Here is a 12,993-nt window from a genome sequence, read left to right as displayed (position 1 = left end):
TCCAATTACCTCTAGTACTATGAAGGGAATTTTACCAGAAAATAACCTGGAATTTAAGTCATATTAATAGAATCAATTAGAGGTACAAAAGAAAGACACACACTCACCATTTAGTACTGTCTAGCTTAAGACCCAGTTTTTACTTAAAATATTTTCCTCTTTGGATCTTTCTATTCAGTCACTTAAGCCCAACCTTATCTTAGGCTGGTTTCTTCCCTCCCCTCTCTTCCTCTCTTCCCTCTCCTCTCCTGTTCTCTCCTCTCCTTTTCCTTCCCCATTCCTTCCTTCCCCTCCCTTCCATCTCTGCCTCTCTTTCTATCTGAAATATTTATGTGAGTTCTCTAAAATCCAGTTTCTCTAAGTTTCTAATGATGTTAAGTGGTCCAGCAGTTTCTCCAGAATGAGCGGCAAGCCCGTAGAAACTTTCAGCACCTCTTTGGTTTTCCCTGCCTTTTTGGGTGCCTCACTCTTACAAGATTGCCTTCACCTCTCTCCTGTGATTTTGGTCTTCCATGATTCTCTCCCTTCCTACCTACGCCTTCTTCTTTTGTGTTCCTTATACTCCTGGATTGCTCAGATGAGGCTGGTCCCACAATCCTGGCACCCAAGCCTAGTCTGAGCCCTGTTAAACAGATATTTTAATGTCGATGCTATGTACAAAAGCTTAAGCCCTGATCATTTGGAAAGGTAAAGTGGTAGATAATCTGAAAAATTGAAAGAGAAAGAGAAAGTTTCGGTAGTTTGGGGGAAGAATCAAGAAGAGCTCTTGCTTTATCCATGTAAAGCTTCTTTCGTTCTAGAATCAGTCTTAGCTTCCTTCTTTTTATGTTCCAGCTTTTAAAAGGTTTCATCCCCTTTGCTTTGTGTTCTCAAAGGGGAAAAGGGACTGTAAAAAAAAATTTTTTTTGCACACCTGCCCACTCTGAAATGATTAGTTTGTCTACTTTCACAAGGAACAGTATTTGTATTAAAGAGCCACTTGGCATCAATGCCCAAGTGCAGATGTCCTATCCTATCATATAAGACTGTGCCTCATTCAGAAAACTCAAGATAGAGTAAAATAAATTAACAACATCTTGGCTCTGTGCTCCATTCACAACTGTTAATTTAACAGGGTTATGCTTCCATCTCTGAGCAGAGAGTTCCTGGCAGGGACAGCTGCTCCCATGCCCCAGATTGTGCTGTGTGCATCCCAGTAGGAGTTATCAAGAACAGCAGGATGGAGGGAAAGTGGTAGTGCATCAGAGAGCTGAACAGAGTCACAGCACGACACTGGGAGGAGAGAGAGAAATGGGCCTCTCTGTAACGCTTTTCATCCGCTCCTTCGTTCTTTGTACGGATACACGCACAGTTAACTGAGGGAGAAGATAAACTGCTTTTAAAATTTATTGGAAAGAGGATCCCTGGGTGGCTCAGTGGCTTGGCACCTGTCTTCAGCCCAGGGCATGATCCTGGAGTCCCGGGATCGAGTCCCACATCAGGCTTCCTGCATGGAGCCTGCTTCTCCTCTGTCTGTGTTTCTGCCTCTCTCTCTCTCTGTCTCTTATGAATAAATAAATAAAATCTTAAAAATAAATAAATAAAATTTACTGGAAAATTGTCAGTCTTGCTTTTACTGTTGTATGTAGCTAATTTTCAAAAATAACTTTGTGTATCCACTAGCATGTTGATGAACCTACACAGCAACAGGCCCATATGCCTGTCCAGAGACTCAGACAGACCTACATCATGATTAGCAGGATCTGGGTCACTGGGGTAGGGCTGGTAGGACAGATAAAAAATACTCCCTGTATTGATCTGCTGTGGCTTACCTCTTAAACTGGAGTGAAGGCCAAGATCAGGCCAAAGTCAAGATTGAGGCCAGACACAGGACTTGGTACATGAAAAGCACTCTTCTGTTATTAGTCCTTTGAAGGAAATGTGCTGCAATGTTCACCACTGTCTTTCCCCATTGTCTAGAACAGTGAAGAAGTAAACAAAAGTTAAATGTTCCACAGTTAAAGGAAGAAGTGAATGGAGACTATAACCGCATTAGGGCACCATGGTCAACCATAGAGCTACATAAAATTTTTGTGTACGGACGTCCTTATACATTTCCTTCCATGACTATACCTTTTCTGCCTATCTTCTGATTTAATTTCCTAATGGGAAAAAAGTGATTTTCAGCATATGTTACTCTATAAATGTTACAACGAAATGATAAAAAAAAAAAAAAAAGAAAGAAAGAAATTGTGTTCAAGTCTCTTGCGTTCAGTAACAGGATGACTCCATTAATGATAATATAAAATTAATTTTAGGTTTAAATTGCTTTGGGAATAGAAATTGTGATTTTAGTGAATATATGCTACTGTTTCAAAAGTGGAAATGGTTGTTTTCCATACTTTTGTTTTTTTTAACTCAGAAATCATGACCATTTCCTATATTCAAATTTTGAAGGTCTCTGTGTTGATTAGTGAGGTTAGACCACATAAAGGTGAAAGTAGGCATCATTTTGTGACCAGCATTCTGAGTTGTCACATTCTGAACAATTCCCTCAAAGCCCTGAAACTCGTTTGCATTTTGCACTAAACCATGATGGATTTGTGCTCTAAACTTTTATTTATCATAACTGTTTGCCTCAGTCTATTGGTTTTCTGACCAGATTTGAAATCTTGGGAAAACAAATAGACTTTTCCATAATAATTTCTAAGCCGTCATGTTTTCCATAGCATCCTCTTTCAGGAATTGTGAAAAACAGTACCTTTCAGAGCTCTTTGATTAAAACCTAGGATGAACGTAATTTGAATTATCAAGGTATATCTTTAAAAAGGCTGGTTTAAGTTTGGTAATGGAGAGAGACATTGAGCTGGGGAAAGAAATACATATAAAATAATGCCAGTGATTCTGGAAGGCCAAAAGGACATTAGTTTTCCCGTAAGACAATGTGTGGTCTACCCAATTCTCCATCAAAGAGAGGAAAGGCTTGATTTGAATCCAGAGTCTTGTTGACTTCTTAACTTCAAACATGGAGCCTCCTACAAAATACATGGTTTAATGAATATTGTTGAATGCTGTGATCTGTAGGAAAAGAACATTCATTCCACTTCTTGTGTTTTTGTTTTTTCAAACCCCCCTTTTCTCCACAAAGGTTGAAAAAAATGATGAGGACCAAAAGATTGAACAAGATGGCATCAAACCAGAAGATAAAGCTCATAAGGCCGCGACCAAAATTCAGGCTAGCTTCCGTGGACACATAACAAGGAAAAAGCTCAAAGGAGAGAAGAAGGGTGATGCCCAAGCTGCTGAGGCAGAAGCGAAGGAGAAGGATGAAGCTCCTGTTGCTGATGGCCTGGAGAAGAAGGAGGGAGAAGGTGCCACTCCCTCTGAGGCAGCCCCTGCCTCAGGCCCCAAGCCTGAGGAACCTGGCAAGGCAGGCGAAACTCCCTCCGAGGAGAAGAAGGGGGAGGGTGCCCCTGATGCTGCCACAGAGCAGGGGGCCCCCCAGGCTCCTGCCCCCTCAGAGGAGAAGGCCGGCTCTGCTGAGACAGAAAGTGCCACTAAAGCTTCCACTGACAACTCGCCGTCCTCCAAGGCCGAAGACGCCCCAGCCAAGGAGGAGCCTAAACAAGCCGATGTGCCTGCTGCTGTCACTGCTGCTGCTGCTGCTGCCACCACCCCTGCTGCAGAGGATGCGGCTGCCAAGGCAACAGCCCAGCCTCCAACGGATGCTGCAGAGAGCAGCCAAGCCGAAGAAAAGATAGGTGAGCCACCTCCAGGGCCCTGCCTTGGGTGGGTGGGCCCCCGGGGCCATCAAGGGACAGGGAGAACATCTAGAAGGGTTTTTTTTTTCCAGGAAATTAAGGGCAGCTGTGCTTCATTCCCCAAAGCTGCAGGGCTAAGAGCTAACTCTGGCCACTTACACTCCCCAGTATCTCCGAGGCCCAGAAGGAAATCCGACGGGTCTGTGTAGCAGCCAGAAATGGAGAGATCTGGCAAGTATCTTATTAATTGAATTGGCGTGAATAGTAAAACTAGGTAATCCTGGTTTTAAAAAAAAAAAGTATTCTGCAGGCTGGATACACTTAGTTTAATAAGTAATTATGGAGGCTATATATATTATATAGATGGGAATTAGCTAATGTGATTATTTGGCTCTGGGAAGTGCCTGGTTATAAGTACAGCCAACTCCCTATTGATCCAGATGATCTATTTGTGAATTGCTGGCAGCAAAAACATAATCTCAGACCACCTTTGCCTATCCCACAGTATGTTTCTGGGCATTCTCCCCACCATCAATTGGTGAGTAGTGTGCGTGTGTGTGTGTACGCTCAGAGAATGTTAATTGTAACATTGAATCAGGGTCAAACTAATTAGGAAAATAAGTCTGTTGATGTTGCCAGAAACAAAAGAAAAACCCCAAATATAGAACATGCTGTGAAGTCAAACATAAATTATCATTTTGCTATTGAAGATACTACTTTCTACCATATACATAAATAATTGAGAGTTGAACGATGATTACAAAAAGGAACTGGATTCTCTTCGATTTGGAGCTTTAACTTGAAAGCTGGAGTGTTTTCACTATTATGGCCCAAAGAGCCTGTGCAGAATTGGAATAGAGCATTCCTAGAGCAAGATCGATTTAACGGAACGTCACCTCTGGAGACTAGACCCGTCCCTCACTTTAACCATCCATATTGGTGAAGGAGGCCCATAGTCTCCAAGATTTTTCTCTAGCTCAATATGTCCCATGAATAACTTTCAGCCTCAACGAATTTGAATATAAAATTGCTTCTGTGCCAATTTAAAAGTTTGGGTTTACTCCTTTTGAACTTGGTGAATTTAACCCATGATGTGTCCAAGAACCCATATTGTGGCCCTGAGAAAGGACCTACTACATGGGGGTTGTCTGGGAAATGCTTGGCATCTGACCATTATATTGAGAAAGTAATCATTGGATAGTTTCCTTGATATTCATTTTAGATACTAAATTAGATATTGTAGTTGACAGATGATTATTTTAGATATCTTCATGTCTACTTCTTTCATCTTACCCCCAAAATTCTGTAAGAAGCCAGACTATATTGATTATTATTCTTATTAGCATTATCTGCCTCCAGACAAACCATATGTCTCTTTCTACAAGTGACTCATTTTAGATCTTTATTCTAACTACATACCAGACCTTGTGGTTAAGAAGATGGGAATATTTCCCTAGAAAAGGTAAGGCATGTGATAAAGAATGGGGTGTTGGTTTTAATTTACTCAGCAAAACCAACCTCGTTGACTACTTTTTTTGCTATTGTTTTGGGGTTTTTAAGTTTTTTTTTTTTAATTTTTTTATTTTTATTAGTTTCAGGTATACAATATAGTGATTCAACAATTCCATACATAACCTGGTGTTCATCACAAGTGTGGTCCTTTATCCCATCACCTATTTCACCCATCCTGCCACCCATCTCCCCTCTGGTAACGATCAGTTTGCTCTCTATAGTTAAGAGAGTTAACTACTTTTCTTTAGATCTAAGGTTATAGTCTCAGATATGATGGCTGGAAATCACTTTGCATATGAAAGACTACCTATTATATCATTTTTATAAATTTAGAAATTAATCATGGTTTTAAAAACAAAATACTTGAATGAATGAAGTCACATTTTTTTATTGGAATTTCTAAAGTTATGAGAATAAACAAACACATGATGTGATTTTAGGTATGTTTTCATGATTTGGATTAACAGAAAGACAACTTGAATCAATGAGGAGTCTAAAGTATATTTTTAAGGAAATTCAGTTTTATTATTTTGCAAATTATGGTAATTCCAAATGAATTAACAAAGTTTTTTATATAGAACATGCTCAATAAATGTCAAGTGATGAATGAATGAAATTGACTAGATTTAATTTATAGATAATAATTTGTTCACTCATTCTTATTCCACCTGCAACCTTGCTTACTCCATTCACTTATTTGATTAAAAATGTGTTTGGTTTTTGAAAGCAAGTAGAGATTGTGCTCTGTCCTAAGTTTTACAAATTCCAACTGAAAAATATCTCAATTAATCTGATTGGAAGTGTAGGTGAAGTTCAACTTGAAGGTAATTACAAAGGATAATTTATTTTACATTGTTTCTGAGTTTGGGGTAGGTATTGTCTTCTTGGTTAGATTCTGAAATGCTGCCTGTAGCTTCTTTCTGGACTGATGTGTCTATTAGCCTTGCCTGCTATATGTGACAAGCACAAATTACCCAGATGTGGTGAGTTTCAGGAATCACAGAAACTAGAGGTGACAGGGCGATCTATCACAGCATAGGAGGCCCAAATTCCCAGGAACCCTGTACCACATTTTCTTCCATTTCCCATTGGATTTTTTCTAATCCAAGTTAAAGTAACAGTATTTCCAATTGAGCCCCTCCATCTGGAAATGGATGGCCACCCTGAGTTCCTATAGGATTCTATGGCTGCCTGGATGAGCATAGAGAGACAAGAAGAGAATATGGAGTGGGGTTTGGGGCAGAACATGTGATTAGAGAGACTTCAGGACAATAATTTCTGTCTGCAAGAGGGTAAAGAAATTCAGACCAAATCCGATCCCTGCTTTAATACAAATGGCAATGCTTTGTAAATTCTAAATATGTTATTTTACTTCCTTTACTGTTTATGGATTTATGACAGATAGATGCCATTTATATTAACCTTTGGAGTTGGCTAGTTTTTTTCTTTCCTTGCTTTTTGGAAGCCTCCAACTATAGTTCTCTCTTACTCTGCTTTGCCACTCTACCTATCTCTTGATATGCGTATGACTGAAAGATTTCAGTGCATTTCTGATGATGATTCCTTTATAAGAGGAGGAGTGTTTAGGCATATCTAGGATACTGGTCCCCTTTAGCCATCAAGAGAGAACTTCCAAGCCAACTTTAGTGATAGTGTCCTTGGTGTCTCTTGGTGAACAGTGTTGTTCTGCTCATTGGGCTCTCAGTGAAGGAATTCTGCCGTTCTCCTCTCCATGATATTTGTTTTTAATTTTTATTTATTTATGATAGTCACACAGAGAGAGAGAGAGAGAGGCAGAGACACAGGCAAAGGGAGAAGCAGGCTCCATGCACCGGGAGCCCGACGTGGGATTCGATTCCGGGTCTCCAGGATTGTGCCCTGGGCCAAAGGCAGGCGCCAAACCGCTGCGCCACCCAAGGATCCCTCTTCTCCATGATATTATATTGACTTTCCCCAGTAGAGGAATCCAACATCTCTGCTGTGGCCATATTCAGTGATGTAGTACTACCAAAGTAATACATCCAGGTGGCTAGAAATCAGGGAGGTTGACTAGGTGGTTGCCACAGTGTACTTGACTGATACTAGTGGCAGGTGTTACTCTGCATTACCCTAGGTTTTCTGTATGTTAAACTTGGCTGCATTTTATTTTCATGATCTCATTACGTCTTTCTAACTGGAGTCATCAATAATGATCTTTGAAATAAGGGAGGTGTTTTTTTTTTCCTTCACATTTTAATTTAAAGTCTAGTTAATTAACATACAATGTAGAATTGGTTTCAGGAGTAGAATTTATTGATTCATTACTTACATATAACACCCAGTGCTCATCATAACAAGTGCCTCCTTAATACCCATCACCCATTTAGCCCATGTCCCACCCACCTCCCTCCATCAACCCTTAGTTTGTTCTCTATGGTTAAGAGTCTCTTATGGTTTGTTCACACACACCTCTCTTTTTTTTTCCTTCCCATATGGTCATCTGTTTTGTTTCTTAAACTCCACATATGAGTGAAATCATGTGTCTTTCTCTGACTTATTTCACTTAGCATAATACACTCTAGGTCCATCCATGTCATTGCAAATGGCAATATTTCATTCTTTTTTGGATGGGTGAGTCATATTCCACTGTATATACATACCACCTCTTCTTTGTCCATTCTTCAGTTGATGGACATTTGGGTTCTTCCGTAGTTTGGCTATTGTTGATAATGCTGCTTTAAACCTCAGGGTACATGCACCCCTTCAAATCTGTATTTTCGTATCCTTTGGGTAAATACCTAGTTGTACAATTGCTGGATCATAGGATAGTTCTATCTTTAACTTTTTGAGGAACAGCCATACTGTTTTCCAAAGTGGTGGTATCAGTTTGTATTCCCACTAACACAATAAGAGGGTTCCCCTTACTCTGCATCCTCACTAACATCTGTTGTTTTCTGTGTCAATTTTGGCCACTCTGACAGGTGTGAGGTGGTATCTCATCATAGTTTTGATTTGTATTTCCCTGATGAGGAGTGATTTTGAGCATCTTTTCCTGTGCCAAAACAGGGGAGATGTGTCATTGTCCTGCCTCTTTTCCCTTTCCCTTTTCTGCTCCCTTCCTCTTTCCCTCTCTCCCTTCCTTCCTTCTTTTTTTTCTTCCATTTATATTATCTTTCTACTATGCTAGGTATGAGGATCACAAAGATGAGTAAGATATGGCCACTGATCTTACGGAGTTCTGATTCAGTCGTGGGTGCAGGGTGTAATTCAGGAAGTGGTGTTGAAAATAATCATAGTAATAATCTCAACTCAATTAAATTCTGCAAGAAAGTATGGAGTACTTCTGTATGCCAACACACTTTGGGACAAAATATGAATGAGATAGTGCTTCATGCAACATGAAGCATTCTGAAAAAAAAAATGTTTTTATATAATGTGTGTCTCTATTGCCAAATTGTTATCAAAAAGAATGGATGCAAAATTCATAGTTTCTGGAATCATAATTACATGTAAGAAAATGAAATAGCCAGCCCACGTTTCCGGATTTGGGGCAATTCTTTATGTTCCTCTAAACAAAATTTTCCCAGGGCCCAAGGTAGCTATCCATAACATTTTTAGCCCTCCAAAGGAGAGTTCCTCTTCTACCAAGCTCTACATTAGATGTGAGATTTCCCAAGGATATTTACACTTATTTGGCAGGGTGCCTCATAAGCAGTTTTGATTTGAAATGTGGTTTCAACCACTTCCCAAATTTATACACAACTCATAAAGAGTGAAAATTTGGGTTGTGCAACTCCATAAATGTTGTCTATAAAACATGGGCACCCTGTCTGATACTCAGTGGCATGCTGTTTAAAAACTGTTGATTATTAACTTTTTATGGAGCATTTTTATATCGCTAGAGTAATCATTTTTATTGGCTTTTCTTGACAACAATCCAGTGGCATTTGAAAATGTTTTCTTTTCTGCTTTTACATTCTGAGAATAGGGACAAAGTAAATGCATAATCTGTCCACAGACAGTCTGTGATGAACCAGGAGTCAAACTGAAAGGACTCTAAACCCTCACCTTAACTTTAGCCCTGCAGTTCTTTACGTCTCTTTTAAGGTACTGTTTTTTATCTCAATCCTTGCATTTTTCTCTTTATCTTAGCAGCTGTGACACTTTCCGATTATTGTCAGACAATACCAACCAGGACTTTCCTGGGCTGTTCTGTGTCCTGTGTGTCCAATAAGATAATGCAGAAGAAAGAATACTGGACTACCTTAAGGAGACCAGGGTTCTACCTCAATATTTCTACTAACCAGCTGTGAGATTTTAGGCAAGTTGTTACTTCTCTCTAGATTTCAGTTTTAAGAGGAGGAGCTAGGAGAGTTGGCTTTTAAGGTCTTTTCGAGGTTTAACATACATGGTTTTTATAATGGATAGCATGTAACGAGCATTTATCAAGTGTCAGACCCTGTGATGACTGCTATATGGGGATTACCCCTTTTAGTCATGAAAAGCACTCTTTTCATGGTGTAAGTACTTTGACAGATGAGGTGTCTGAGGTTCAGGGAGGTTGTAGCACTTGATCATTGTGAACAGCTAGCAAGTAGCTGAACCAGGTGCTGCGCCTTACATTGAACCCTGACACCCCTACAAGTATATTCCAAAAGAAACAAAGACAAGGGGAAGATCTAAGAACCCCAATATTGTGTCCTAATCTAAGAACATCCCTTTCATTTGTATAATTGGATCCTATAGGCCCTTGTCCAGGAATCATGAGCAATCATTTTTACAGATGAGTAACCAGTAATTACCCATTCTTCCAGGTCATAATTCCCTCACCCCAAAATTATTGGGAATATTAAACTAGTTCTGAGTCTTAGGTTCCTAGTTTAAAAATCCTTCAAGTACTGTTTTATCAAGCCTAAGAGAGCTATAAAGATCAGTTGAAATTGGTTGGTCTTAACAGAGGTGCTACTGATTCCATTGAATATGCTGGGAGAGCTGAACATTAGAAAGTGAAATTTTTAGATCTCAATCAGACGAAAGTAACTTCGTGTGTTCTAGGTGATCCCCACCCTGAATTTGGCTTATCAAAGTTACTATCTTTTAAAATTTGTGTTTATATCTTTTTTGTCCCTTTTGGCAAGTACGTTTCTAAAGGACTCTGATACCTTTTTATTTGTAACTAAAATAATATATAGAACTTAACAGAGAGGGCAGATTGGAATACAATGACTCTTTAATTTAAAAAATGTAAGCTGACAAAAGATAAGAGATGTTTTAGAGTCAAGAAACTCGTATTGTAAAGCTTTTTATCTATTCTTTCATAGCTCATATTAAATAACTACTATTGCCTCATGAAAGAAGCTAATAATCAGAAAGGCATGTAAGTAACTCTGCGAATTTTAAAGTGGTAAAACTATATTTGGAAATGAAAACGAAAGAGTATTTCTTAAAATACAGAATACTTTCAGATGCTAATGTATATTCATCAGATATATTTTCTTGTTTTCTCTACTCACATACACATGCACACAGCATCCCAGAAGGATTAAATGGTGGAGACAGAACTAAGAGCAGCAAGGGTTACATAGTCCATTTGGCTAAACATGGAGAGAGAACAGAGCACTCAATTTAATGGACTAGAAAGCACTGAGTGGTCATTACTCTTATTTTCTTCTCACAATCATAGCTTCATTAAGTAAAGAATGGAAAGCTTTCCCTAACCAGACATAAAAGGAGGGTAAAAAGGAAACCAATGGTGCTGCTTCAAGCTATAGAACCTGAGCCCTTGAAGATCTCCCAAGATGATATGGTTCACAGCGTGCATAAAGAGGAGAGAGAGGTTTGAAAGGATGTGTAAGTTTTGCCAGCCCTCTTAGTCATGTGTGAATTTTGTGTCATGAGAAAATGACTGAAACGGGTGCTGAACCTCAGACCAATTCCTATAATCAAGAAAATTTGAATCTCTGCATCCGTCTTTCACCAGCTATTGATCTCACAGCAATAAAGCTTGGCTCTCTAAGCCAATAATTTATTTCTGGGCTTATTTAAAAGAATTGCCTGTAAATTGTTTTCACAAGGATGATGAATAGAATCCATGTTTTCAATAGATCCAATATCATATAGGAAATATTTGGTGCAAATGCTCTGTATTTTCAGCATGATAGACTAAACACCACTTACAGTCAAGAGATTTGGGTTCTTGTTCAGGGCTTGCTGTGATTCCAGACCAGTCCTCTATCCTCTGGGCTTAGTTCCAACACCTGCAAAGTAAGTGTGTTCAATGGGATCTTCTCTGCCTTCTAGCTTGAAAAGGCATGTATGCAATGATAGACTGAAGAGGGATCCTTCAAGGGTGGGTGTGTGGCCTCTTATTCAACCATCCTTGCTTTCCTGCAGCCCCTTATTTTCTCAGCTATTAGGAAGTAGGTTTAGCAGACAGGGTAGATAATAAACAAGTCTAAATAGAGTGGCAAAGAATCCAGGAAGACTCAGCTCCAAGAAAGTTATGGTTACGCTGGAGGCCCAGGAGACGGAGAAAAAATAAAAAGAAAAGAAATTTTCTAACTCACTTTATACTTGAGATTGAAAATGAAGAATTGACAGGGATGTTTTCTGATATGATTAGACTCTTCCTTACATCTCTCCTAACCCTGTCTCTGAGATGGAAATCGACAGCTATAGTGGCCATAATTTGCTGTCCATAGTTTCACTTCCATCTTAGATTTAATTTATTTTTTTATACCCACCTTATTTATTAAAATAATTAAAGTAGCTTCAAGAGCACATGGAGTCTTGAATCACTGTGTAGAACAATGGCTGCATCTGACAGACAATTGTGGTTGATAAGCATTTAAAAAATGTTGTCAGTAGAGTGACACTAAAATGTAAGAATTATATGGATAAGCCTAATACAACATTCCTCCAATTCTTTTTTTTTTGGGGGGGGGGGGACATTCCTCCAATTCTTTTATTCATTCTACAGTTATAGTAATTGGATCTTAGGCCATTAGTGAAATTAGCTAACAGGCCTAAGTGGTTCGAATTGGGCTACCAAATATTCCAAGAAGAGATTTGTGTAGGTGATGCACAGGTTAGTTGTAATTAGTTAGCAATTCTCAGCCATATTTTCAATCTTCACATCGCAAATTAGGGGAATGTAGAAGACAAAATATTTCAGTTGGGTCATCTCATACTATTCTGTTTGGAATAGAATACCACTTTTAAGGTATCTTCAAGGGGAAAAAAGTACCCTAGGAAGGCTAGTTGCTTTTATTTATAAATCATGTTCAATATTAATGTTCTTTCCTGGAAGCATATATATACTCAAGTAAGTTCTGAAGCTAGTTTTTTGGGTTTTTTTTTTTTTCCAATATTAGTAAAACCTTTTGGATTTTGTAAAAGAAGCCAGAAACCATTCCCCTAAAATAGTCCCTTCTTGCTGGTACATGGAAAATGTGTGTATTTCTAGAGTAGAGACGAACATTTTATAGCCTTGCAAGAATCTTCTCTTTGGGGTATGAAAAGGTGAAAAGTATAATTTAGAAATGCTGAAGCACTGTATCTATGCCCGTAGCATACTCTCCTGCCAACTTACTAGCACATATGTGTACACACACACACACACACACACACACACACGCACGCATATCTGAACTGTATGGAAAGGCCTGCTCATGAGTTCAGGCTGTCCGAGAACATCTGAAAGAACACTGAACTATATATTTTTCCACTCTTGAGGCCATCAAGAAGCCAGGAGTGGGGGGAG

At 39.0% G+C, this 12,993-nt stretch overlaps 1 protein-coding gene across 2 annotated transcripts in view; it reads left to right on the top strand.

Moving 5' to 3' along the window:
* The window catches only part of GAP43 (growth associated protein 43), a 101,794-nt gene that overhangs the window by 52,154 nt on the left and 36,647 nt on the right, over window positions 1-12,993 (top strand). For both annotated transcript variants that reach the window (XM_077883688.1, XM_077883689.1), the window contains exon 2: window positions 3,128-3,740. In XM_077883688.1, coding sequence (XP_077739814.1) covers window positions 3,128-3,740 — 613 coding nt within the window. The remainder of the gene's footprint in view (window positions 1-3,127; window positions 3,741-12,993) is intronic.

The sequence above is a fragment of the Canis aureus genome, chromosome 35 (assembly GCF_053574225.1).
Source record: "Canis aureus isolate CA01 chromosome 35, VMU_Caureus_v.1.0, whole genome shotgun sequence".
In the NCBI taxonomy this organism is placed as follows: Eukaryota; Metazoa; Chordata; class Mammalia; order Carnivora; family Canidae; genus Canis; species Canis aureus.
Note: the sequence above shows the minus strand (reverse complement) of the source record. Positions and strands in the feature narration are given on the sequence as shown.